The 27,500-nt window shown below is 66.9% G+C and overlaps 2 protein-coding genes across 3 annotated transcripts in view; both read left to right on the top strand.

The window, feature by feature from the left end:
- Positions 1-3,955: 3,955 nt before the first annotated feature.
- On the top strand, positions 3,956-7,670 carry LOC123361387 (translation initiation factor IF-2-like). The gene is made up of 3 exons (XM_045001406.1): positions 3,956-4,156; positions 5,133-5,190; positions 6,919-7,670. The coding sequence occupies exons 1-3, from the start codon at positions 4,031-4,033 to the stop codon at positions 7,632-7,634; spliced, it is 900 nt and encodes a 299-aa protein (XP_044857341.1). The 5' UTR covers positions 3,956-4,030; the 3' UTR covers positions 7,635-7,670.
- Positions 7,671-9,353: 1,683 nt separating this feature from the next.
- Positions 9,354-27,500, top strand: part of FGF11 (fibroblast growth factor 11) — a 27,180-nt gene continuing 9,033 nt past the window's right edge. Inside the window, exons 1-2 of one of the 2 annotated variants that reach the window (XM_045001374.1) lie at positions 9,354-9,448; positions 12,212-12,408. In XM_045001374.1, the coding sequence (XP_044857309.1) occupies positions 12,216-12,408 (193 nt within the window). In that variant the 5' untranslated portion in view covers positions 9,354-9,448; positions 12,212-12,215. Of the gene's footprint in view, positions 9,449-12,211; positions 12,409-19,994; positions 20,188-27,500 lie in introns of those variants that run through there. The other variant, XM_045001375.1, reaches the window with a different exon arrangement.

Raw genomic sequence — 27,500 nt, 5'->3', positions numbered from 1 at the left:
AGTGCCCCCTTCCCGTCCCTCTCCTCCTTGGCAGAGGCCCGCGGCGCCGACCGGAGACGGCCCGAGAGCAGACGGGGAGGACCGGGAGGGAGCGAACGCCTCAGTTTACGAAGCACAGTCTTTATCGCCTCCCCCGCCTCTGTCTCGCTCTCTCCCGCTCTCGGGCCACCGTGTGGGGTTTTTTTCTCCGCCGTGCCAATGCGGGGAGGCCTTGCAAACAAAAGCCATGCTGGAAATCTCTGTCTTTGCTTCCCTTTGGCTTGGGGGGGGGAGTTAAGACATCTCCGGCGGGGATTGGGTTTGTTCGATCCAGTTTGTGAAACTTGTGCCAAACTCAGCAACTTTGGGGTGGTTGGGGGGTGTGTGTGTCTGTTTTCAGCAGGGGCCTTATGCTGGTGCCAAACGACGCTCACTGCCCCCCCCCCCTTTCCGCGCCCAGCTGTCCTGTCGTTGTCCGGACACGGCACTCGTTCGGTTTGGAAATCCAAGATGGCCACCTCGGCGGTGAAATCCAAGATGGCCGCCTGGGCGGTGAAATCCAAAAGGGCCGCCAGTGTGGGGAATTCCAAGATGGCCGCCCGTGGGCTGAAATCCAAGGTGGCTCCCACGGCGGTGAAATGCACGTTGGTGGCCAGTGTGCCAAAATCCAAGATGGCCGCCCCAGGCGGTGCATTCCAAGATGGCCACCTGGACGCTAAAATCCAAGATGGTTGCCCCGGGCGGTGAAATCCAAAATGGCTGCCTGGATGGTAAAATCCAAGCTGGGCCGCTCGTATGCTGCACTCAGAGACGAGGCCCGTGGTTCTCAAATCCAAGATGGCGGATGGCGGCCGGTGTTCTGAATTCCAAGATGGCCGCCTAGGAGGGACTTCCTTTTCCTAACTCCATGATGGCTGCCGGTGGGGAGAGGAGGGGGCCTCCCTGGTCGAAAATCCAAGCTGGCTGCCCGTGGCGCGTTTCTGGCCGGCCGTGGGCCCCGCGGGCCGTCCTCGGTCTACCATCAAAGATGGCCGCCGGCAGGCTCCTGTCATTCTCATGTTCAACATGGCCGCCATGGGGGCGCTTTCCCTGGCCTTCCGTCATGCTGGCCATGGCCCCAGCCCTTGGCCCGGCCTACCATCACGATGGCTACCACGGCAACCCCTTCCCCGGCCTACTGTCAAGATGGACGTCCTCCTCGGCCTACCACCAAGATGGCCGCCAGGAACGCCAACTCCCCCCAGGCAGCGAGGGGAGCGTTCACCCCCTCTGCCCCTCGCCAGACCCCCCCCCCCCCACATATCAGAGAGCCTCTATTTTTATTCCTGAGACTCCAGGGAGGAGGAGCTATTTTGGGGGGACCCCCGGACCCCTCCCCCATGCCAGGGACCCCGAGACTTTGGACCCCCCCCTTCCCCCAACCAGGATCGAAGGAGACGAGAGACACGACAAAGGGACTATTTTTTTTTTTTTTTGGCTTCGTGTCTCCCCTCCCCCAGCGTGGACCTTGGGGGGGGCGGAGCCGTGGGGCGTGGGGGCGGAGCCGTGGGGCGCAGGGAGCTGTACACATTTTTAAAACCTTGCAAGAAACGAAACTTATTGTAAATATAAAACCAAAAAAGTTGAACCGACTCGGCTTGCGGTGACCCCACTCCGGGGGGGGGCCCCCACATCCCTTGGGGTCCCCCCAACTCCCAGCCACCCTCCTCTGTCCCCCCCCAGACCCCCAACCTCCCAGCCACCCCCTGGGCCCTCACTGGCCAGACCCCCCCCGCACCTCCACCTCCCAGCCATCCTCACCTGCCCCCAGGGCCCCCCATTACCATCCCACCATCCCCCACTGCTCCTCCCATTTGCTACCCCATGCCCTCCACCGCCCCACCCCCACAGCTTTCCTCGACCCCTGTCTCCTCCTTCCCCCCCCACCCCTCTATCGTCACTCCCAGGCTGAGATCTGAAAGTGATTGGGGGTCACAGCCAGGGCCCCCACCCCTGACCCACAACACCGGGGACTGGCTCCCAGCCCCCCCTGCTCTAACCACCAGCCCCCACTCCCCTTCCAGAGCCAGGGAGAGAACCCAGGAGTCCTGGCTCCCAACCCCCCCACTCCCCTCCCAGAGCCAGGGAGAGAACCCAGGAGTCCTGGCTCCCAGCCCCCCACCAGCCCCCACTCCCTCCCAGCGCCGGGGAAAGAACCCAGGAGTCCTGGCTCCCAGCCCCCCCTACTCTAACCCACCAGCCCCTGCTCCCCTCCCAGAGCTGGGGAGAGAACCCAGGAGTCCTGGCTCCCAGCCCCCCCTGCTGTAACCCACCAGTCCCCACTCCCCTCCCAGAGCCGGGGAGAGAACCCAGGAGTCCTGGCTCCCAATCTTCCCCCTTGCAGGGGCAATTCCTGGCTCCTCCAGTCCAAGCCTCCCTCAGCAGGGGGCGCTGTGCGTTGGGGGGGGGCAGAGGAATCCAGGACACTCCCCCCGCACACACACCCCAGCTCCCCCCCCCCCCCCAGCACTGCGAGGAGCAGCAGAGCTCGGCGCTGACCTAGATATTTCTGCCAACGGTGCAAGATCCCGGCGCTGATGATGCAGCACCAGGAGGGAGAGAGACACCAACTGGGGGTGGGGGGGCGCAGTGGGGCAGGGAGCGTGGGGGCGCTGTCGGGCAGGGAGCGGGGCGGGGGGCTCAGCAGGGGGCGCTCTCCCCTGGCAGGTGGGGCGGGCCCCAGGGCGGCGCTAGGGGGTGCTGGGCTGTGGGATACAGGACAGGGGAGGGGCTCATTTACCAGATGCTCCAGCCCAGAAGCAGCTGCATTTAATGCCTTGCCAAAATTTGTCTAAAGCACCGTGTCTGCTGACCCATGGCTGATAGATCCCACCCCACAGCTCGGCGGGGTGAGGAGGGGGCAGGAGCCCAGGGCTGGGCTTGCAGGGGCTGCGGGTCGGGAGTGAGGGGCACCGGCAGGGCTGGGGGGCTGCGGGTCGGGAGTGAGGGGCACTGGGGGGGCTGCGGGTCGGGAGTGAGGGGCACCGGCGGGGCTGGGGGGGCTGCGGGTCGGGAGTGAGGGGCACCGGCGGGGCTGGGGGGGCTGCGGGTCGGGAGTGAGGGGCACCGGCGGGGCTGGGGGGGCTGCGGGTCGGGAGTGAGGGGCACCGCTCATTAGGATTCTCTCCCTGTCGCTGGGTGCTATAAATAGCCACCTGCGCGAATCCCGGCTGCAGCGTGGGGGGGGGGGGGAAACTCCGGGGAGGGGGGGGTTGGCAGGCGTAACCATGGCAACGCAGCTCTCCAGGAGCTCACCCTGCATTGAGGAGAAACAGAACGGGGGGGGGCGGAGCTGGCAGCCAGGACTCCTGGGTTCTCTCCTCGGCACTGGGAGGGGAGTGGGGGCTGGTGGGTTAGAGCAGGGGGGGCTGGGAGCCAGGACTCCTGGGTTCTCTCCCCGGCTCTGGGAGGGGAGTGGGGGCTGGTGGGTTAGAGCAGGGGGGGCTGGGAGCCAGGACTCCTGGGTTCTCTCCCCGGCTCTGGGAGGGGAGTGGGGGCTGGTGGGTTAGAGCAGGGGGGGGCTGGGAGCCAGGACTCCTGGGTTCTCTCCCTGGCTCTGGGAGGGGAGTGGGGGCTGGTGGGTTAGAGCAGGGGGGGGCTGGGAGCCAGGACTCCTGGGTTCTCTCCCTGGCTCTGGGAGGGGAGTGGGGGCTGGTGGGTTAGAGCAGGGGGGGGGCTGGGAGCCAGGACTCCTGGGTTCTCTCCCTGGCCCTGGGAGGGGAGGGGGGACACGTGCTCCCCCTGGCCCCCATCTCCTGTAGGGTGGGATCCCGGCCCCCCTGAGCCAGCCACTCCCCACTCACACACAGAGGCGCCGCTAGGGGGCAGCAAGTCCCCGCCCCTCCCCCATGTCACAATGGTCTCTGCCGCCCCCTCCAGGACGCCCCGGGAACTGCATCACAAAGCTCCAGGCCGGGGCTCCCCCCCCCTTCCCCCAGTCAGCTGAGCCGGCAGGGCGGGGGGCAGGGATGCAGGGCCCGGCTCGCCGGCTCCCAGCCCCACCCCCTCTCCAATGGGGGAGACCCCCTGCCACGGGTGCCCCCTAACCGGCCCCTGCTGCCTGGACGTGCAGGACACGGTCATCCTGCTGGTGGCGCTCACCCTGGCGGTGCAGCTCGTCCTGAAGCTCGTGACGGTGGTGGGCGGCGCTAGGGGGCGCTGTGGGGCAGGGAGCGGGGCGGGGGCTGGCGCTAGGGGGCGCTGTGGGGCAGGGGCTGGCGCTAGAGGCCGCTGTGGGGCAGGGAGGGGGCGGGGGCTGGCGCTAGGGGCCGCTGTGGGGTAGGGAGGAGGCGGGGGCTGGCGCTAGGGGCTGCTGTGGGGCAGGGAGGAGGCGGGGGCTGGCGCGAGGGGGCGCTGTGGGGCAGGGAGGAGGCGGGGGCTGGCGCAAGGGGCCGCTGTGGGGCAGGGAGGGGGCGGGGGCTGGCGCTAGGGGGCGCTGTGGGGCAGGGGCTGGCGCTAGGGGCCGCTGTGGGGCAGGGAGGAGGCGGGGGCTGGCGCTAGGGGGCGCTGTGGGACAGGGAGGGGGCGGGGGCTGGCGCTAGGGGCCGCTGTGGGGAAGGGAGGGGGCGGGGGCTGGCGCTAGGGGCAGCTGTGGGGCAGGGCCGTGGCGGGGGCTGGCGCTAGGGGGCGCTGTGGGGCAGGGAGGTGGGGGGGGCTGGCGCTAGAGGGCGCTGTGGGGCAGGGAGGGGGCGGGGGCTGGCGCTAGGGGGCGCTGTGGGGCAGGGGCTGGCGCTAGGGGCCGCTGTGGGGCTGGGAGGAGGCGGGGGCGGGAGCTAGGGGGCGCTGTGGGACAGGGAGGGGGCGGGGGCTGGCGCTAGGGGGCGCTGTGGGGCAGGGAGCGGTGCGGGGACTGGCGCTAGGGGGCGCTGTGGGGCGGGGGCTGGCGCTAGGGGGCGCTGTGGGGCAGGGAGGGGGCGGGGGCTGGCGCTAGGGGGCGCTGTGGGGCGGGGGCTGGCGCTAGGGGGCGCTGTGGGGCAGGGAGGGGGCGGGGGCTGGCGCTAGGGGGCGCTGTGGGGCGGGGGCTGGCGCTGTGGGGCAGGGAGGGGGCGGGGCCGCTGCACCCTAGAAGTGGCTGCCTTTCCCCCGCTCAGCCCGGCCCCTGCTCCGCTCCCCAGATCTGCTGCCGGCTCTGGAGGCTGCTCGCGGGGCTCGGGGGCCTGTTCGTGCCCGAGGGTAAGTCGGGGGGGGGGGGTCTGGGATCGGGGGGGCCCCGCCCTGAGGGAAGCGCGGGGGGGGGGTGAGAGCGGGGGAGGAGCAGGGGGGGAACAGACCGGGGGGGGCCCGCTCAGCTCCTGCGCCCCACGGGGACCGGCCGGGGTGGGGTCCGGGTCATCCCCGGCTTGCGGCTTCGGCAGCGCCCCCTTTCCGCCTCCCTCGGTCACCCCCCATCCCTCCCTTCTCCCTCCCTCCCTTCCCTCCTTCTCCTCCCTCCTTTTCCTGCTTCCCCAGTCCTCCCTTCTCCCTCCCTCCCTCCCTCCCTCCTCCCTTCCTTCTCTATTCCTCCCTTCCCTCCTTCCCCTGTCATCCCTCCCTCCCTCCCTCCCTTCTCCATCCCTCCCTCCCTCCTCCCTTCTCCATTCCTCCCTTCCCTCCTTCCTTCTCCCTCCCTCCTTCCTCCCTTCCTCCCTCCTCCATTCCTCCCTTCCTTCCCCTCCCTCCTTTTCCTGCTTCCCCAGTCCTCCCTTCCTTCTCCATTCCTCTCTTCCCTCCTTCCTTCCCCAGTTATCCCTCCCTTTTCTCCTTCCCCACTCATCCTTTCCTTCCTCCCTTCCTTCTCCATTCCTCCCTTCCCTCCTTCCTTCCCCAGTTATCCCTCCCTTTTCTCCTTCCCCACTCATCCTTTCCTTCCTTCCTTCCTTCTCCATTCCTCCCTTCCCTCCTTCCTTCCCCAGTTATCCCTCCCTTTTCTCCTTCCCCACTCATCCTTTCCTTCCTTCCTTCCTTCTCCATTCCTTCCTTCCCTCCTTCCTTCCCCAGTTATCCCTCCCTTTTCTCCTTCCCCACTCATCCTTTCCTTCCTTCCTTCCTTCTCCATTCCTCCCTTCCCTCCTTCCTTCCCCAGTTATCCCTCCCTTTTCTCCTTCCCCACTCATCCTTTCCTTCCTTCCTTCCTTCTCCATTCCTTCCTTCCCTCCTTCCTTCCCCAGTTATCCCTCCCTTTTCTCCTTCCCCACTCATCCTTTCCTTCCTTCCTTCCTTCTCCATTCCTCCCTTCCCTCCTTCCTTCCCCGGTTATCCCTCCCTTTTCTCCTTCCCCACTCATCCTTTCCTTCCTTCCTTCCTTCTCCATTCCTCCCTTCCCTCCTTCCTTCCCCAGTTATCCCTCCCTTTTCTCCTTCCCCACTCATCCTTTCCTTCCTTCCTTCCTTCTCCATTCCTCCCATCCTTCCTTTCCTTCCTTCCCCAGTCATCCCTTCCTTCCTTCCTTCCTTCCTTCCTCATTCCTCCCTTCCCTCTTTCCCCATCCCTCCCTTCCTTCCTTTCCCAGTCATCCCTTCCTTCCTTCATCCCTTTCCTCCTTTCCCAGTCATCCCTTCCTTCCTTCCTTTCTTTCTTTCTTTTTCTCACTCACTCCTTTCTGTCTTTCTTTCTGTCTTTCTCACTCACTCGTTTCTTTCTTTCTTTTTCTCACTCTTTTCTTTCTCATTAATCCTTCCCTTCTTTCTTTCTTTTTCTCACTCACTCACTCATTTCTTTCTTTTTCTCACTCATTTCTTTCTTTCTGTCTTTTTCTCACTCATTTCTTTCTTGCTTTCTTGCTCATTAATCCTTTCCTTATTTCTTTCTTTCTCATTAATCCTTTCTTTTTCTCACTCACTTCTTTCTTTCTTCCTTTCTTTCTTTCACATTTTTCATTTCTCATTAATTCTTTCTTCCTTCCTTTCTTTCTCGCCCTCACAGCACCCCCACCCCCCGATTCCCCCATGCAGAAGCCCCGCTGCCCGACCCACGACCTGAGCCCGATCTCTGCCCGTGACCGGCGCCCCACTCCCTGGGGGCTGCCACTGCCTCGGCGCTGCCCGCTGTGCCCGTGGCAGCCCGTGCGGCTCACCATGGACGTCAACCTGCACCGGGACCCAGCCCGGCACGAGCACGAGGCCTCCCGGGACACCCCTCGGCCCCGCCACAACGCCCCGGGGCCCTACCAGAACTGCACCTGCCCCCGGGCCTCATCGGCCCCCTCCGCCCTGCCCCGAGACGCCGGCCGCCCCAAGCCACGCCCGGCCACCGTCTCCCGCGGCACCGACGCCCGCCCGGCGCCCGGGGTCCGGTTCGGCCGCGCCAGCCGGGAGGCGCTCGCCTCGTCGGGCGCCAGCTCCCAGCGCCAGCGGCCCACCAAGGTCTACATCTACCCCGTCCACCCGGAGACGCCGCCCGCCAGCCGCGACCCGTCGCCCGGGCGCCGGGAGCTGCGCTGGAAGGAGGACGCGGAGGGGCCAGCAGGGGGCGCCGGGCAGAGCCGGGACGCGGCCACCGACACCGCGGACGGGGCGGCGGGGAAGATGGCGCCGCCCGGTGGCCGCGCCCAGTACTACAAAGGGCAGGAGCCCTCCATGCAGGATTGGGTCTACCGGCCCATCAAGGAGCCGCAGTCGAACTGGAACCAAGTGGGCTAAAGTGGGGCCCTTCCCCCCCCCCCCGGCTTGGAAAATAAAGAGTAAAGCTGCCTGGTATGGGGGTGTGCCTGACCCCAGCCCCCCACTCCCACCACCAGCCCCCACTCCCCTCCCGGAGCCAGGGAGAGAACCCAGGAGTCCTGGCTCCCAGCCCCCCCTGCTCTAACCACCAGCCCCCACTCCCCTCCCGGAGCCGGGGAGAGAACCCAGGAGTCCTGGCTCCCAGCCCCCCAGCTCTAACCCACCAGCCCCCCACTCCCCTCCCAGAGCTGGGGAGACAACCCAGGAGTCCTGGCTCTCAGCCCCCCCCGACTCTAACCCACCAGCCCCCACTCTCCTCCCAGACCCGGGGAGAGAACCCAGGAGTCCTGGCTCCCAGCCCCCCCTGCTCTAACCCACCAGCCCCCACTCCCCTCCCAGAGCCAGGGAGAGAACCCAGGAGTCCTGGCTGCAAATCTCATGACACTGGGTTGAATTGGGTGCTCACAAATCACACCACACTGGGAGGGTACTAGTATGGAGGGGGGCGGGGATGACATTAGCTGGCAATGTCTTGGGGGGGAAGATACCACAGGACTACAGCCCCCAGCATGCTTTGCGGGGTGGTTTTTATCCTGAAGAAACTACAGCTCCCAGGTTGCATATAGCTCAGAATCGCCTCCAGTTTTGGTGTTTCAGTTTAACGCCCATGTGGCCCTGCAAAATGGTCTCTTCCCAAATGGGCCCTGCAGTGATGCAGAAGGGGGCTGATGGACTGCTGGGGGTTGGGAGGGAGCCCTACCCTTCCCAGAGTGCACTGGGCAAGGGAGAGGGGCAGGACTACAATTCCCAGGAGGCACTGGGGGCATTCGCTGGACTACAATGTCCAGGGTGCATTGGGGGAATAATGGAAGGAGTACAGATCCCATAGTGCACTGGGAGGTCTTGGCGGGACTACAGTTCCCAGGCTGCACTGGCGGGCAGTGGCAGGACTACAGTTCCCAGGGTGCATGGGGCGGGGGTATTGACAGGACTACAGTTCCCAGGGGGCACTGGGGGCATTCGCTGGACTACAATGCCCAGTGTGCATTGGGGGAATAATGGAAGACTACAGTTCCCATAGTGCACTGGGAGGCCTTGGCAGGACTACAGTTCCCAGGCTGCACTGGCGGGCAGTGGCAGGACTACAGTTCCCAGGGTGCATGGGGCGGGGGTATTGACAGGACTACAGTTCCCAGGGGGCACTGGGGGGATATTGACAGGACTACAATTCTCAGGGGGGCATGGGGGGGGCATTGGCCAGACTACAATTCCCAGGGTGCACTGGGAGGCATTGGCAGGACTATAATTCCCAGGTGCAGTGGAGGGGAGGGGGTATTGACAGAACTACAGTTCCCAGGGTGCACTGGGAGGCATTGAAAGGACTACAGTTCCCAGGGTGCACTGGGAGGCATTGGCAGGACTACAGTTCCCAGGGTGCACTGGGAGGCATTGGCAGGACTACAGTTCCCAGGGTGCAGTGCGGCTCGCCCTGCTAGGGGAGGGGCTGGCCGCTCCCAGGTGAGCTCCCTCTGCCAGGTGTGTCATTTCCCCGCCGGGGCTGCAGGGAGGGGGCCTCTGCTCCCCACACCTGGCTGGGGGCGGGGCCTCACCTGGCTGGGGGCGGGGCTTGGCGCACCTGGGAGCCGGCCCGGCCAAGGAAGGAGGCAGAAGGCGGAAGTGTCGCTCCCACCTGGGGGGCAAAGCTGGGTGCTCCGGGCCCCTCCCCCAGACACCCCCCCCCGCCCTCAGGTGGGACCCAGGCGTCCGGCACAGGCCAAGCACCCAGCAGGGAGGTAAAAACTGCTGCTGCTAAAACCCAGCTCTGCCGGTGCCCCCCACTCCCGACCCGCAGCCCCCCCCAGCTCCGCCGGCGCCCCCCACTCCCGACCCGCAGCCCCCCCAGCTCCGCCGGCGCCCCTCACTCCCGACCCGCAGCCCCCCCCAGCTCCGCCGGCGCCCCTCACTCCCGACCCGCAGCCCCCCAGCTCCGCCGGCGCCCCCCACTCCCGACCCGCAGCCCCCCAGCTCCGCCGGCGCCCCCCACTCCCGACCCGCAGCCCCCCCAGCTCCGCCGGCGCCCCCCACTCCCGACCCGCAGCCCCCCCAGCCCCGCCGGGGCCCCCCACTCCCGACCCCCATCCCCCCCCAGCTCCGCCGGGGCCCCCCACTCCCGACCCCCAGCTCCGCCGGGGCCCCCCACTCCCGACCCCCAGCCCTCCCAGCTCCGCCGGGGCCCCCACTCCCGACCCGCAGCCCTCCCAGCCCAGCCGGCGCCCCTCACTCCCGACCCGCAGCCCCCCAGCTCCACTGTTTCCCCCTACTCCCTACCCGCAGCCCCCCCAGATCCGCCGGTGCCCCCAACTCCCTACCCGCAGCCCCCCAGCTCCTCCGGCGCCCATCACTCCCGACCCGCAGCCCCCCAGCTCCACCGGCGCCCCTCACTCCCGACCCGCAGCCCCCCCAGCTCCGCCGGCGCCCCTCACTCCCGACCCGCAGCCCCCCCCAGCTCCGCCGGCGCCCCTCACTCCCGACCCGCAGCCCCCCCAGCTCCGCCGGCGCCCCTCACTCCCGACCCGCAGCCCCCCCCAGCTCCGCCGGCGCCCCCCACTCCTGTCCCGCAGCCCCCGCCCGCTCCGCCGGGGCCCCCCACTCCCGACCCGCAGCCCCCAGCTCCGCCGGTGCCCCCCACTCCCGACCCGCAGCCCCCCCATCTCCGCCGGTGCCCCTCACTCCCGACCCGCAGCCCCCCCAGCTCCGCCGGTGCCCCCCACTCCCGACCCGCAGCCCCCCCCAGCTCCGCCGGTGCCCCTCACTCCCGACCCGCAGCCCCCCCAGCTCCGCCGGTGCCCCTCACTCCCGACCCGCAGCCCCCCCACCCCCGCCGGTGCCCCCCACTCCCGACCCTCAGCCCCCCCAGCTCCGCCGGTGCCCCTCACTCCCGACCCGCAGCCCCCCCAGCTCCGCCGGTGCCCCTCACTCCCGACCCGCAGCCCCCCCCGCTCCGCCGGCGCCCCTCACTCCCGACCCGCAGCCCCCCCAGCTCCGCCGGCGCCCCGCACTCCCGACCCGCAGCCCCCCCAGCTCCGCCGGCGCCCCCCACTCCCGACCCGCAGCCCCCACAGCTCCGCCTGTGCCCCCCACTCCCGACCCGCAGCACCCCCAGCTCCGCCGGTGCCCCCCACTCCCGACCCGCAGCCCCCCCAGCCCTGCCAGTGCCCCTCACTCCCGACCCGCAGCCCCCCAGCTCTGCCCCCCAGCTCCGCCGGTGCCCCTCACTCCCGACCCACAGCCCCCACAGCTCCGCCGGCGCCCCCCACTCCCGACCCGCAGCCCCCACAGCCCTGCCGGTGCCCCTCACTCCCGACCCGCAGCCCCCCAGCTCCGCCGGCGCCCCCCACTCCTGACCCGCAGCCCCCCCCAGCTCCGCCGGCGCCCCCCACTCCCCCCCCGCAGCCCCCCCCAGCTCCGCCGGCGCCTCCCACTCCCGACCCGCAGGCCCCCCAGCTCGCCCAGTGCCCCACACTCCCGACCCGCAGCCCCCACCTCCCCCGGTGCCCCCCCCTCCCGACCCGCAGCCCCCCCAGCTCTGCCGGTGCCCCCCACTCCCGACCCGCAGCCCCCCCAGCTCCGCCGGTGCCCCCCACTCCTGACCCACAGCCCTGCCGGTGCCCCTCACTCCCGACCCGCAGCCCCCCCAGCTCCGCCGGGGCCCCCCACTCCCGACCCGCAGCCCCTGCCAGCCCAGCCCCCCCCCCAGTTCTGCCGGTGCCCCGCCCTCCCGACCCGCAGCCCCGCCAGGACTGCCGCCGCCCCCCCCGACCCGCAGCCCCCCCCAGCTCTGCCGGTGCCCCTCACTCCCGACCCGCAGCCCCTGGCAGCCCTGCCAGTGCCCCTCACTCCCGACCCGCAGCCCCCCCAGCCCTGCCGGTGCCCCTCACTCCCGCCCCGCAGCCCCCTCCAGCTCTGCCGGTGCCCCTCACTCCCGACCCGCAGCCCCTGTTAGCCCAGCTCTGCCGGTGCCCCTCACTCCCGACCCGCAGCCCCTGCGTCCCCCCCGCTCTGCCGGTGCCCCTCACTCCCGACCCGCAGCCCCCCCAGCCCTGGGAGGAGGGGAAGTCTAGGGGCTGGGCCCTGCTTATGGGGAGGGGCTGGATGGGGGGAGGGGAGTTGGGGGGAGGATGACCATGGGAGGCAGGGTGTGATGGGGAGACAGTCGTCTTATGGGGAGGGGAGGCAGGTTATGGGGGTAGAAGAGAGGGCAGATTACAGCTGGGGTGGGGTGAGGATATAGGGCTGGGTGGGGGGCAGGGCGGACTGGGGGCAGGATACGGGGAAGGGGCAGGTTATGGGGGTGCGGCTTTGGGGGCCCTGGGTGGTGATGGAGGGTGGGGGAGTAGGTTGGAGGGGCTGGTTATGGGGTGGGGAGGGGCCGTTTGGGGCACGGTCCAGTCTAGGGGTGCAATGGGACAGAAAATTGGGACCCCTCCCTGCCTAGCACCCCCCCCTTTTACTCCCTTCCCCTTGTGTCCGTCCCCTCCCCCCCCCCCCCCGTGCAGGGTCATGACCTCCCCAGAGGGGGGCGCTGCCCCCCGCCCGGCCCAGCCCCTCACGGACCTGGATTTCCACTCGGGGGCCCGGATCGCCGAACTCAACCAGCTGGTGCAGGAGCTGAGCAAGCGGACGGCGCGGGACCCAGGCGTCCGGGCCACCCAGGAGCTGGTGGTTCTCAAGGACTTTGTCTTCTCCCTGCTGGGTGAGTGAGGACGTGCTGGGAGCCCGGACGCCTGGGTTCTCTCCCCGGCTCTGGGAGGGGAGTGGGGGCTGGTGGGTTAGACGGGGCGGGCTGGGAGCCCGGACGCCTGGGTTCTCTCCCCGGCTCTGGGACGGGAATGGGGACTGGTGGGTTAGAGCAGGGGGGGCTGGGAGCCAGGACGCCTGGGTTCTCTCCCCGGCTCTGGGAGGGGAGTGGGGGCTGGTGGGTTAGAGCAGGGGGGGCTGGGAGCCAGGACTCCTGGGTTCTCTCCCCGGCTCTGGGAGGGGAGTGGGGGCTGGTGGGTTAGAGCAGGGGGGGCTGGGAGCCAGGACGCCTGGGTTCTCTCCCCAGCTCTGCGAGGGGAGTGGGGGCTGGTGGTTAGAGCAGGTGGGGCTGGGAGCCAGGACTCCTGGGTTCTCTCCCCGGCTCTGGGAGGGGAGTGGGGGCTGGTGGGTTAGAACAGGGGGGGCTGGGAGCCAGGACTCCTGGGTTCTCTCCCGAACTCTGAGGCTATGGCGGTTGGAAGCGGATTAGTCAACCCGGACGCCTGGGTTCCCTTTTTCCTAGCCCTTCGGTCCTTTCTCCTGCCAGGTCTGGTGCAGCAGGTGGACGGGAGGCTCCCGTTGGCCAACGAATACCTCCTCCTCTCCGGCGGGGCCCGCCAGGGCTCGGTGGACGTGGACCCAGGCGTCCTGGACCGCCTGGCCCCGGGGGCCGACTACGACGCTGACTACACCCTCCTGGTGCCCGTCCTCCAAGCCCGCGGCTGCCCCGTCACCCTGGACCTGCGCCGGTGCCCGCCGGGCCACGCCTGGCTGGCACTAGCCCCCTTCGGGCCCGAGGCCTGCCACCGCTGGGCCGACTGCTGCCGTCGCCACGGCGACGAGGCCTACCTGGCCCCGGGCCTGGTCTCGGCCTGGTTCTCCCAGGCTTTGGGCACCGTGGCCGACCGGGCCCGGGCCGCCCCGCGCCCAGGGGGGCCGGCGGTGGAGCGGGTGGCCGGCCGGGGCGGCCCGGTGACCCTGCTGCTCAGCCACGGCGCGGTGCGGGCGCTCTACGACGTGGTGCCCGTGGTGGCCTTCCAGGGGTGGCCGGCGGCGGCCCGCGAGTGGCTGGGCCACAGCCATTTCTGGGACGGCAAGCTGAGGGAGGAGGACGTGGCCGGGGGCTTCTACCTCCTGCCTGGCTCCGGCCCGGCTTGGCGGGAGGCTTCAGACCCGGCGGAGGCCTCGGGCCCGGCTTGGTGGGAGGCCTCGGACCCGGCGGAGGCCTCGGGCCCGGCTTGGCGGGAGGCTTCAGACCCGGTGGAGGCCTCGGGCCCGGCTTGGCGGGAGGCTTCAGACCCGGCGGAGGCCTCGGGCCTGGCTTGGCGGGAGGCCTCGGACCCGGCGGAGGCCTCGGGCCTGGCTTGGCGGGAGGCCTCGGACCCGGGGGAGGCTTCGGGCCTGGCTTGGCGGGAGGCCTCGGACCCGGGGGAGGCTTCGGGCCTGGCTTGGCGGGAGGCCTCGGACCCGGGGGAGGCTTCGGGCCTGGCTTGGCGGGAGGCCTCGGACCCGGGGGAGGCTTCGGGCCTGGCTTGGCGGGAGGCCTCGGACCCGGGGGAGGCTTCGGGCCTGGCTTGGCGGGAGGCCTCGGATCCGGGGGAGGCCTCGGACCCGGGGGAGGCTTCGGGCCCAGCTTGGCGGGAGGCCTCGGGCTCGGTGGAGGCCTCGGGCCCGGCTTGGCGAGAGTCTTCGGACCCGGCGGAGGCCTCGGGCCCGGCTTGGCGGGAGGCCTCGGGCCCGGCTTGGCGGGAGTCTTCGGACCCGGCGGAGGCCTCGGGCCCGGCTTGGCGGGAGTCTTCGGACCCGGCGGAGGCCTCGGGCCCGGCTTGGCGGGAGGCCTCGGGCCCGGCTTGGCGGGAGTCTTCGGACCCGGCGGAGGCCTCGGGCCCAGCTTGGCGGGAGGCCTCGGGCCCGGCTTGGCGGGAGGCCTCGGGCCCGGCGGAGGCCTCGGGCCTGGCTTGGCGTCTGTCCTTCTCCCGGAGCGAGCTTCATCTCAAGAAGGCGGTGCCGCCCCCGCTGCTCCAGGCCTACCAGGCCGCCCGGGCTGCCCTCGGCGGGGCCTGGGGCGGGCGGCTGGGGCCGTATCACCTCTGGACCCTGGTGCTCTGGGCCTGCGAGCGCCTGCCCGCCCGCTACCTGGGCCGGGAGGAGAACGCCGCCCATTGCCTGCTGGGCCTGCTGGACGACATGGCCGCCGGCCTGGGGGCCGGGGCCTGCCCGCACTACTTCCTGCCCGGCTGCGACAGGCTGGCGGGGGGCTCGGAGCCGGGACTGGCCCGCGCGGTGGCCGCCGTCAGGGGGGACCCGGCTGGGCACCTGCGGCAAGCGGTGGAGAGGGTCAAGATGGCCGCCAAGTTGGGCAGGGGGCCGGACGCGGGGTCGGCTGCTGAGGAGTAGGTGATGGGGGGGGTCAGTCTGTCTCCTTCTGCTGTGGGAGGGGAGTGGGGCCTGGTGGTTAGAGCAGGGTGGGCTGGGAGCCAGGACTCCTGGGTTCTCTCCTCGGCTCTGGGAGGGGAGTGGGGGCTGGTGGGTCAGAGCAGGGGGGCTGGGAGCCAGGACTCCTGGGTTCTCTCCCTGGCTCTGGAAGGGGAGTGGGGGCTGGGAGGTCAGAGCACGGGGGGGCTGGGAGCCAGGACTCCTGGGTTCTCTCCCCGGCTCTGGGAGAGGAGTGGGGGCTGGTGGGTCAGAGCAGGGGGGGCTGGGAGCCAGGACTCCTGGGTTCTCTCCCCAGCTCTGGGAGAGGAGTTGGGGCTGGTGGGTCAGAGCAGGGGGGGCTGGGAGCCAGGACTCCTGGGTTCCCTCTCCGGGTCTGGGAGGGGAGTGGGAGATGGTGGTTAGAGCAGGGGGCTGGGAGCCAGGACTCCTGGGTTCTCTCCCCGGCTCTGGGAGAGGAGTGGGGGCTGGTGGGTCAGAGCAGGGGGGGCTGGGAGCCAGGACTCCTGGGTTCTCTATATCCTTACTCTCTTGGGGCAGGGGGGTCGGAGGTTGCCTGCCCGCTCCTGTAATGAAAATCCAAGTTTCCCAGACCGCTCGGGGCTACTAAGACTTTATCTTGGGCTACTGATTTTTTTTTCCCATTGCCATTTAAATGTGCCAAATGAGGGGCTATTGAATCTTTCCACTGGGCCCCCAAAGTCAGTACCTGTGGGAGTGAACAGCTGGGCTGCACCCCGATAAAAGTTTGGGGTTCTCTGGGGTTTAGCGGTGTAGGGGGCTGATATGTCCGGGGCGGGGGGACAGCGGGGGGCTGTGGGTGGGGAATCAGGGGCACCGGTGGAGCTGCTACCAGAGTCTGCGCCCCCAGCCAAGTGCCCCCCGTTAAACGAGAGGGCCCAGAGTGGTTTGGTGGAAGGAGGCTTGCGGGAAAGCGAGTGATTTTTCGGGGTAGTTCTTCGTCCCTCTGTCGTTTGGGGGGCAGCGGGGGGGTTTGTCCCTGATGGAAGGAATGGGCCAATGGGTGGGGGGCGTGAGCGGGGGTGGCAGCTGCATCTGTACATGGGAGTCCCCCAGGCCTGCGCCGGAAAGAGACGTTTCATTGCTTCTGACTTGAGATGTAGATAATAAAATGTAAATTCGAAGGTGCTGGGTGGGCCGGTGTGTTACAGGGCTGGGCTGGCAGGGGGCTGCGGGTCGGGAGTGAGGGGCACCGGCGGAGCTGGGGGTGGGGGGCAGAGCCGGGAGTGAGGGGCACCAGCAGAACCCCCCCACCCCAAACCCCCCACTATCCCATGAGCCCCAGCACCCGCAGCCAATGGCTGGTGCGGGGGGTGGGATTACAATCCTGATCCGCTTATAGCTTCTGGCATTGCTTCTTTCCGGCTTGGCAAATGAAGTGGCCAAATTTGCATATGCAGATCGGGATACAAATTGGCTCCCGTTTCAAGACCGAGCCAGAAAAGTCAGTTTCAAGGCCCCCCCACACTCCCCTCTGCCAAGCAACGGGCCTGGCAGGGAGCTGCTATGCTGTGGGGTGGGGGACTCAGCAGGGGGCGCCCCCTCCCCTGCCCGCAGTGGTGAGTCTCGATGACTCATAATCCTCAGTCTCGCTTCTCACCCATAATCTCTAAAGCCCGTCTGGATTTTCTGCTGAAAATCAGGCTCTGAACCCCGGCGTCCGGGCAGAATCACAGCGGGGGCGGGGCCATCCCTCCTCCTGAAATCCCCGGCCCAGCCCATGGGCCCAGGCACGATTCCGCCTCGGTTCCTGCCCTGAACGCTTGGCGAATATCGCTGTTAAACTCCACCCCAGAGGTGGGTGCATCTCAGCGCCAGGCGAGGGGTCCCTGGGTAACCGGCCGCCCCGCCCCAGAGGTGGCCGCATCTCAGCGCCAGGTGAGGGGTCCCTGGGTAACCGGCTGCCCCGCCCCAGAGGTGGCTGCATCTCAGTGCCGGGCGAGGGGTTATGGGTAACTGGCCGCCCCGCCCCAGAGGTGGCTGCATCTCAGCGCTGTGTGTGATCTCGTGGCTAAGTATATAGCCGAGCCTGGGGATGGGTGGGTCAGAGCAGAGGGCTGGGAGCCAGGACTCCTGGGTTCTCTCCCCGGCTCTGGGAGGGGAGTGGGGGCTGGTGGGTTAGAGCAGGGGGGCTGGGAGCCAGGACTCCTGGGTTCTCTCCCCGGCTCTGGGAGGGGAGTGGGGGCTGGTGGGTTAGAGAAGGGGGGCTGGGAGCCAGGACTCCTGGGTTCTCTCCCCGGCTCTGGGAGGGGAGTGGGGGCTGGTGGGTTAGAGCAGGGGGGCTGGGAGCCAGGACTCCTGGGTTCTCTCCCCGGCTCTGGGAGGGGAGTGGGGGCTGGTGGGTCAGAGCAGGGGGGCTGGGAGCCAGGACTCCTGGGTTCTTTGCCTGCTCTGTGACTCAGTTTCCCTCAGGGGCCTAGCTGCACATTCTCGTTCCCCCTTTTGTCAGGAGGTGACACCCCGAATGCGACCCCCCCCCACACACACCGAGCTGGCGCTGCCCCCCCAACTCCGCACCCCCCCCCCCGCTGCGCCGCGCTGCCAGTGCCGCCAGGTGGCTAAAAATACCCGCTGCAAAATGCAACCTTGAGCGCCCGTCCTGGCAAAGCAGCGGAGCGGTGCGTCCCCCCCCCCCGCTGTTCCCCTCCCCCATCTCCTCCTCTCTCCCCCCAGGTCCTTCTGCTCCCCCCCTTCTGATGTGCACCCCCCCACACACGGCTCCTTTCCTGCTCCCCCCTCCTCGGTGATGCCCTGCTCAACGAGAGTCTAGATCCTGCCGGGGGGGGGGGGGGCTGGGAGCCAGGACTCCTGGGTTCTCTCCCCGGCTCTGGGAGGGGAGTGGGGGCTAGTGGTGAGAGCAGGGCGGGACGGGAGTCAGGACTCCTGGGTTCTCTCCCCGGCTCTGGAAGGGGAGTGGAGGCTGGTGGGTTAGAGCAGGAGGGGCTGGGAGCCAGGACTCCTGGGTTCTCTCCCCGGCTGTGGGGCCAGCTCCTGTCACTAGCGCGTGAGCCCCCCCCCCCCCGCGCTCCACCCGGGGGGGCTTTTTTCCAGCCAGGCAGCAGCCGAGTGAACCCAGCAAATGTCACCCTTCGCCGCTGGGACTCGGCGGGGGGGGGGGCGGTCTGTGTCACCAGCCGCGCCCCCCCCCGCCCCCCGGCTGGCCACTGGAGCGAGGAGATTTAATGAGCGGGGGGGGGCACTGGTGGAGGGGGGAGCAGGGAAGCGTGGAGGGGAGGGGTGGGTGGGTCTCAATAATCCCCCTCCCCGTCTCACTGCACCGCCCCGTGATTGGAGTTAAACATTCGGGGGGGGCTCCTTGCTCCAGTCCCTCGCCCCCTCCCCAAGTGTGGTGTGAGTGGGGGGGGGTCACCTGTGAAATATTCTCTGTGTTGGGCCCTCCCAGAGCTGGGGGGCAGGGCTGGGCTAGCAGGGGCTGCGGGTCGGGAGTGAGGGGCACCGGCAGGGCTGGGCTGGCAGGGGCTGCGGGTCGGGAGTGAGGGGCACCGGCAGGGCTGGGGGGGGCAGGGGCTGCGGGTCGGGAGTGAGGGGCACCGGCAGAGCTGGGGGGGGCAGGGGCTGCGGGTCGGGAGTGAGGGGCACCGGCAGAGCTGGGGGGGGCAGGGGCTGCGGGTCGGGAGTGAGGGGCACCGGCAGAGCTGGCGGGGGCAGGGCTGGGCTAGCAGGGGGCTGTGGGTCGGGAGTGGGGGGCTCGGGGGGAGCCCAGGGCCGGACAAACACTCCCAAATCCAGGCAGGTGGGAAAGGTTTGGGGGTAACCATTTTCAAGTCGCTTCCAATCCTACTTTTGCAGGGGGAGCTCAGGGATCCCCCCAAATTCCTCTGCTAAATTGCTGGGCATTTTTGGGTGGGGTGAGCGCAGACACCCCCAAACCTGGAGTTCCCCCTTTCTGCTTCCCAGCGTGGGGGGGGACCCCCATCATGCTCTCCTTGCCTGCTGAACTGGGGAGGATGGGGAGCCATGGCTGTTTGGGGGGACCCCAAATCCCCCCTCACCCCGCTACAGACACCCCATCTCTGGGGGAGGGGTGCAGGGGGTCCCCTGGTCTCAGCCAGTGTGGAAGCCCGAGCAGCCCCCTGCTTCTAGACTGGATCTGAGCCCATTTTAGGGGGGACAGGGGGCTCCCCAATAAACTAGACTAGGAGAGGGGGGGCCCCCAATACTAAGCTGGTCTGGGAGGGGGGCTGGAACTGAGCCATTCTTTGGGGTAGGTGCGGGGAATTCCCGCCAGCTGTCGGTTCCCCAAGGGTGTGGGGGGAGCCCCCCCACAGATTCCCGTGTGTGTGTGTGTGTGTGTGTGTGTGTTTCTCCATCCCTCTCTCTCTCCATCCCCGCCCTTCTCCCATCCCTCCATCCCTCCCCTCCGCTTCACCGCTGCTTCACACACACACACACACACAGAGCAGCCTGTGCCATCCACAAATTAACCTCGCCGGCTGAAGGACAACCGGGATTGTGTAGCGCTGTGTGTGTGTGTGTCTGTCCTGTCTGCCTGTGGGGGGGCCATCCACCCACCCCACTTTCTCCGGCGCCCCAAGGAATCACAGAAGTTCGAGCTCCGGGGAGCTCGCCACCAGCTCGCTAATTTCTGGTGCCGACCCGGCTCCTGGCGGGTGATTTTCGGAGACCGAGTTCGCCGCGCGCCCTGGAAATCTCCCGGAGGCTGCGGTGTGGGGAGAGGGACGCGGGGCGGGAGGTGGGATGGGGGGCCCCGAATCCGGCCCGCCGGTCGCTTTGGAAGGAAATTGATTTTCGCCGCTGCCGCCGTCCTCGCCGGAGGCCGGACCGTGACCGTCCCAAGACGTTGGCGCCGTGACCACAAAAATATTGACTACCCCTGACTGGAGCAGGGAGGCCGGGGGAGACGCTCGGCTTTATTAAGCTCCCGGCCGATCTGTTGGAAAGGAGAGAGAGAAACCAACGACCCCCCACCCGGGGCTCAATTCGCCCCTAGCCGGATTAATCTAGGCGGGGTGGGTATAATCCCCCGCAGGGCTCGGCTCTTCGGGGGGATGAGCGCGGCGTGAAACCCCCCCCCCCCCCGAGCGGGGCACCGGCCGGCCGAGGACCATGGCGGCGCTGGCCAGCTCCTTGATCCGGCAGAAGCGGGAGATCCGGGAGCCCGTCGCCAGCCGCCCCGTGGCCCCGCAGAGGAAGGTCTGCCCCCGCGGCACCAAGTCCCTCTGCCAGAAGCAGCTGCTCATTTTAATCTCCAAGGTCCGGCTCTGCGGCGGGCGGAAAGGCCGGCTGGAAAAAACACCTGGTGAGTGATTTCTGAGCGGCGAGGGGGTGTGGGTGGGGGGGGGCCATATAGCCCTGTAGTGGCCTGATGCCAATGGTAGGGGGCACGGTACAGAGCTTGGGCTATTTCCTGCTAATGCCCGGGCTGCAATGCCTGGTGCTAACAGCGGGGGGCGCTGTGACAGAGCCGATCATGCAATATCCTTCATATATTGACCGTCTGTCCTCGCAATGCTTGGTGCTAACATCAGGAGGCGCCGTGATAGGTTAAGCATGCAATATATAGCATATATTGACCAGCTTTCCTTGCGTTGCCTAGTGCTAACAGCAGGGGATGCTGTGACAGAGCCGGTCATGCAATATACTGCATATATTGACCGTCTTTCCTTGCAATGCCTGGTTCTAACAGCAGGGGGCACTGTGACAGGTCGCTCATGCAATATACTGCTTATATTGACCGTATTATCTTGCATTTCCCAGTGTTACCAGCAGGGGGCACTGTGACAGAGCCAATCATGCAATATGTGGCATATATTGACCATCTTTCCTTGAAATGCCTGGTGCTGACAGCGGGGGGTGCTGTGACAGAGCCAATCATGCAGTATCCTTCATATATTGACCGTCTGTCCTTGCAATGCTTGGTGCTAACATCAGGAGGCGCTGTGACAGGTTAAGCATGCAATATACTTCATATATTGACCATCTTTCCTTGCAAGACCTAGTGCTCAGAGCAGGGGGTGCTGTGACAGAGCTGATCATGCAATATACTGCTTATATTGACCGTATTTCCTTGCATTGCCTAGTGTTACCAGCAGGGGGCACTGTGGCAGAGCCGATCATGCAATATACTGCATATATTGACCATCTTTCCTTGCAATGCCTGGTGCTGACAGCAGAGGGTGCCGTAAACCAATATTATTTATGGGTCACCACTCTGGGGGAGGCAGGGGGGTGTTTTGCCCAGGTAGAAGCGGAGGAGCCGGGGTAGTGGGTGCAGTTGGGGGAGGGACAGAGTAGACAGGTGGAATGCTTTCAGTATATGGACCGGGCGGTATCTAAACTAGAATGCCCTCTGCTGGCCAAAAGGTGTGTTGCCCCGGGATCGTGGTTTTCAGAGTAAGAAATGCCTGTGAGTGTTTCATTTGCAGCTCCGGTGATGTTTATATGGACTGGTCCATATAATGCACCACCCCCAACGAGCACGAAAAGTGTCGTCCCGCTCAGATAAACAAACGTCCCTGATTCTAGGGTTTAAAACCACAGTAGGGTCAATATGGACTGGTCCATATAGGACGTCATTGCTCCCCATTGGATGAAACGTATTGATGTTGCGCCATCCCCTCGGTGGCATACCTGCTGTGTGGTGTCTTTGGTTTCCAGTCACCCTGATGTTTTATACGGACTGGTCTATACGGGGCTAGAGCGGGCCCCATTCCTGGAGGAAATTTATGGACCGCCCTCTATTGGGTTATGCCTCTCTGTGCTACTGCAAGATCTGGGTCAGTGGAGATCAGGACTGCCCGGTGCTGGGAGCAGAGTGGGGGCTGGTGGGTTAGAGCAGGTGGGGCTTGGAGCCAGGACTCCTGGGTTCTCTCCCCGGCTCTGGGAGGGGAGTGGGGGCTGGTGGGTCAGAGCAGGTGGGGCTGGGAGCCAGGATTCCTGGGTTCTCTCCCCGGCTCTGGGAGGGGAGTGGGGGCTGGTGGGTTAGAGCAGGGGGGAGCTGGGAGCCAGGACTCCTGGGTTCTCTCCCTGGCTCTGGGAGGGGAGTGGGGGCTGGTGGTTAGAGCGGGGGGGCTGGGAGCCAGGACTCCTCGGTTCTCTCCCCGGCTCTGGGAGGGGAGTGGGGGCTGGTGGGTTAGAGCAGGGGAGGCTGGGAGCCAGGACTCCTGGGTTCTCTCCCCTGCCCTGGGGCCGGGGGGGAGCCGGCGCCCCCTAGAGGGCGCAGGGAAGGGTCCATATTGGGTCCGCGAGGCCCGGCTTGAACTCCAGAGCCTGCCCCGAACCCATCCCCCCTCTAGCGCCTCCTGCCGCATCCGTGGCTTCTCTCCCCCCCTCCCCCGCTCCGCTTCCCTGCCCCTCCCCCGCCGCTGGCCGCGGTTACGCCGAGATCCCCGCTGGGCCCGGTGCCACCTTGGCCCCGGGCCTGCACCTCGTTCTCCTCCCGCGTCCTTGCTGCTGGCAACCGAGGCGCTCGTGGCCCCCGGCCAAGCCCCACGTGCTCTGCAGTGACCCAGGAGTCCGGGAGCTGCCCCTCCCCCGCCAGCTCTGCCGGTGCCCCTCACTCCCGACCCGCAGCCCCTGCCCCCCGCAGCTCTGCCGGTGCCTCTCACTCCCAACCCGCAGCCCCTGCCCCCCCCAGCCCTGCCGGTGCCCCTCACTCCCGACCCGCAGCCCCTGCCCCCCCAGCCCTGCCGGTGCCCCTCACTCCCGACCCGCAGCCCCCTGCCCACCCCCAGCTCTGCCGGTGCCCCTCACTCCCCACCCCCAGCCCCTTCCCCCCCCAGCCCTGCCGGTGCCCCTCACTCCCGACCCGCAGCCCCTCCTGTAATTTTTATCCCCGGCTGAATCCCATTCATGGAGCTGAATAAGCCCCAATGATTTTTCTCACCCTCCCGCCCCCCCCCTCAGCCAATAATCCTTTGCACGGCCAGGCAGCGTGTGCACATTAAAATAAATTAAAGTCATTTAAATACATTTGCATGCATCAGGAGGCCCAGGGCATTGTGGGAGCGCAGCTGGATCATTAGCCAGGGAAATTCCCTGCCGGTGCCCCTCACTCCCGACCCGCAGCCCCTGCCAGCCCTGCCCCCCGCCCCAGCTCTGCCGGTGCCCCTCACTCCCGACCCGCAGCCCCTGCGTCCCCCCAGCTCTGCCGGTGCCCCTCACTCCCGACCCGCAGCCCCTGCCAGCCCTGCCCCCCGCCCCAGCTCTGCCGGTGCCCCTCACTCCCGACCCGCAGCCCCTGCCAGCCCTGCCCCCCGCCCCAGCTCTGCCGGTGCCCCTCACTCCCGACCCGCAGCCCCTGCGTCCCCCCAGCTCTGCCGGTGCCCCTCACTCCCGACCCGCAGCCCCTGCCCCCCCCAGCCCTGCCGGTGCCCCTCACTCCCGACCCGCAGCCCACAGCCCCCCCTGCGGGGTCTGGAGCAGGACCAGGCACTGGGGTGGCTGAGGTGAAGCGAGGACTTAGCGGAATTACATCGTGGCCGGGAGCAATGGGGCATCGCGGGGGGGGGGGGTGTGTGAAGGAAAAAGGAAGGGGGGAGGATACACACGCACGCCCCAAGCGAACCCCCCCCCCCACGCGCCCTCCCAGTGCGTCCCAGCGCACGGGCCCACCGCAGCCACCCCGCAGCGTGCGTACAGCTCCGTGCGCGCAGAGCCCGTGTGGTGCCGGGTTATGAATTATACAAACCCAGCCCATTAAGACGTCCCTTTGCGTTTGACTCACTCCAGCAGCCCCGGGAGGGCTGGGGGCCAGGACTCCTGGCTTCTCTCCCCGGCTCCGGGAGGGGAGTGGGGGCTGGTGGGTCAGAGCAGGGGGGGCTGGGAGCCAGGACTCCTGGGTTCTCTCCCCAGCTCTGGGAGGAGAGTGGGGGCTGGTGGGTTAGAGCAGAGGGGGCTGGGAGCCAGGACTCCTGGGTTCTCTCCCTGGCTCTGGGAGGAGAGTGGGGGCTGGTGGGTCAGAGCAGGGGGGGCTGGGAGCCAGGACTCCTGGGTTCTCTCCCTGGCTCTGGGAGGGGAGTGGGGCTGGTGGTTAGAGCAGGGGGGGGCTGGGAGCCAGGACTCCTGGGTTCTCTCCCCGGCTCTGGGAGGAGAGTGGGGGCTGGTGGGTTAGAGCAGGGGGGGCTGGGAGCCAGGACTCCTGGGTTCTCTCCCCGGCTCTGGGAGGGGAGTGGGGGCTGGTGGGTCAGAGCAGGGGGGGCTGGGAGCCAGGACTCCTGGGTTCTCTCCCCGGCTCTGGGAGGGGAGTGGGGGCTGGTGGGTTAGAGCAGGGGGGGCTGGGAGTCAGGACTCCTGGGTTCTCTCCCCGGGCACAAGACAAGTCAGGCCCAACCCTCCGTGTCCTTGTTTCCCGGCCGGCGAAAGGCCGGTGGGTGGGTCTCGTGCGGCCCCCGGTGGGGCCGGAGGCTTTGGCTGGAGCCGAGATGGAGGCAGGGGATTTAATGGGCCCGTTTCCACCACCGTCCTGGCATAACCTGCCCCGGGGGGAGGGGCTGGGCCGGTGAAACCCAAATCAGTCCTGCCAGGTCTCCTCCTGGTGATTCCCCCCCCCATGTCCCCGCCTTACAGTGGGGTGTCTTCTCGTGAGCCCCCCGTTGGGCTGGGCTTCCCGCACCCTTCACGAGTGGATCCCTCACCCCGCGACCCCACACGCACACACGCAGCGTCAGCGACCCTTTGCTCGCCGCCGGGAGGCAAATCATTATTGGTGCATCCAGCGTGTAATGTGTTCCCATAAATCAGCCCGGCAGGGGCACCGGGGGGTCAGCTGGGAACGGGACGGGGGGGGAGCGAAGCTGAGGCCGGGGTGGGGTGGGGAGTGAAACAGCCCAACAGCGGGTGCCACACCCGGGAATAACGACACCGGGACGGTGCAGCGCCCCACGCAGCCCGCAGACGCACACGCAGGCTGTGTGCACGGATACATGCACAGGCTGTGCTCACGGTTACACACACACGCAGGCTGTGTGCACGGTTACACATACACACACGCAGGCTGTCTGCACGGATACATGCACAGGCTGTGCTCACGGTTACACACACACACGCAGGCTGTCTGCACGGATACGTGCACAGGCTGTGCTCACGGTTACACACGCAGGCTGTGTGCACGGATACATGCACAGGCTGTGCTCACGGTTACACACACGCAGGCTGTCTGCACAGATATACACGCAGGCTGTCTGCACAGATACATACACACACAGGCTGTCTGCACGGATATACACACAAGCTGTCTGCACGGTTACACACACGCAGGCTGTCTGCATAGATACACACACACACACACAGGCTTTCTGCACGGTTACACACACACGCAGGCTGTCTACACAGATACACACACACAGGCTGTCTGCACGGATATACACACAGGCTTTCTGCACGGTTACACACACACAGACTGTCTGCATGCATACATGCACATGCTGTACACACGGACAGACACACACGCAGGCTGTGTGCTCGGTTACACATACACACCCAGGCTGTCTGCACAGATACACACATACACACAGGCTGTCTGCACGGATATACACGCAGGCTGTCTGCACGGTTACACACACATGCAGGCTGTGTGCACGGTTACACATACACACCCAGGCTGTCTGCACAGATACACACATACACACAGGCTGTCTGCACGGATATACACGCAGGCTGTCTGCACGGTTACACACACGCAGGCTGTGTGCACGGTTACACATACACACCCAGGCTGTCTGCACAGATACACACACACACAGAGGCTGTCTGCACGGATATACATGCAGGCTGTCTGCACGGTTACACACACACACAGGTTGCCTGCATGGTTACACACACGCAGGCTGTCTGCACAGGCACACACACACACACACAGACATGAGCTTTATGCACGGATACACACACACACAGGCTGTCTGCATGGATATACACGCAGGCTGTCTGCATGGATATACACACACACAGGCTTTATGCACAGATATACATGCAGGCTGTCTGCACGGTTACACACACACACAGGCTGTCTGCACAGATGCGCGCACACACACACAGGCTGTCTTCACGGATATACACGCAGGCTGTCTGCACAGACGTACACACACATGCAGGCTGTCTTCATGGATACACACGCACACAGGCTGTCTGCACAGACGTACACACACACGCAGGCTGTCTGCATGGATACACATGCACACAGGCTGTCTGCACGGATATACACACACACACAGGCTTTATGCACGGATATACATGCAGGCTGTCTGCACGGATACACACGCACGCAGGCTGTCTGCACGGATACACACACGCACACAGGCTTTATGCACGGATATACATGCAGGCTGTCTGCACGGTTACACAGACACACAGGTTGTCTGCACAGATGCGCGCGCACACACAGGCTTTATGCACGGATGCACACGCAGGCTGTCTGCACGGATACACACACGCACACAGGCTTTATGCACGGATATACACACACACAGGCTGAGCGCACGGACACACACACGCAGGCTGCATGTTCCTCCTACATGCCAAAGACAGCCGCTCCACTGCCACACACACCCACCCTCATGCAGGGGCAGCGTCGCAATGGCCCTGAGCCCCGCGGCCCCGTCCGCACCCCCAGACAGCCGTCCGCGCGCCCCATGGTTCCTCACACGCCCGTGTGCGTTCACAGAACCACACAAAGCCACCCACTGCACCCCTCAACCCCACACAGAACAACAACTACGCACAGACACTCTGCCCCATACACACAACACAACTGGGACCCAGCAGAGGGGGTGGGAGGGGAGCCCGGACTCCTGGGTTCTCTCCCCAGCTCTGGGAGGGGAGTGGGGGCTGGTGGGTTAGAGCAGGGGGGGCTGGGAGCCAGGACGCCTGGGTTCTCTCCCCGGCTCGGGGAGGGGAGTGGGGGCTGGTGGGTTAGAGCAGGGGGGGCTGGGAGCCCGGACTCCTGGGTTCTCTCCCCGGCTCTGGGAGGGGAGTGGGGGCTGGTGGGTTAGAGCAGGGGGGTGCTGGGAGCCCGGACTCCTGGGTTCTCTCCCCGGCTCTGGCCATTGCGAGGTGAGGGCCAGTGAAGCCCTGCGGGATTCTGGGCTAAAAGGGGCAGGAAATTATGGTGCATCTTTTATTTATCTGCCAGCCGCGGTCTGTGCAGCGCTGCCTGGCCGGGTCCCACGGGGGGCCCTGTCAGAGCTAATTTCACTCCGGCGCCCTTCACAGCAACACAAACAACCCGTCTTCCAGCGCACGCGGCCCCTGCCAGGGACTGGGGGGCGGGGGCAGCGGGGTCTAGTGGTGAGACCAGGGCAAGCTGCCAGCCAGGACGCCTGGGTTCTCTCCCCGGCGCTGGGAGGGGAGTGGGGGCTGGTGGGTTGGAGCGGGGGGCGGGCTGGGAGCCAGGACTCCTGGGTTCTCTCCCCGGCTCTGCCCCAAACCCTCTGTGTGACCCTGAGCAGGTCAGGTCCCTGTGCCTCAGTTTCCCCACCTGATGTGCATTCAGAGAACGGCCTCCCCCCATATGCAGCATCCAACGGCCCAAATTCCTACGGGATAGATTCTATCTATCTATCCCCCTCCACCCCCACTATCTATCTATACCCACCCACCCCTTCTATCTATCTATCT

Source organism: Mauremys mutica, unplaced genomic scaffold, assembly GCF_020497125.1.
Source record: "Mauremys mutica isolate MM-2020 ecotype Southern unplaced genomic scaffold, ASM2049712v1 Super-Scaffold_100475, whole genome shotgun sequence".
NCBI classification, from domain to species: Eukaryota; Metazoa; Chordata; order Testudines; family Geoemydidae; genus Mauremys; species Mauremys mutica.
Note: the sequence above shows the minus strand (reverse complement) of the source record. Positions and strands in the feature narration are given on the sequence as shown.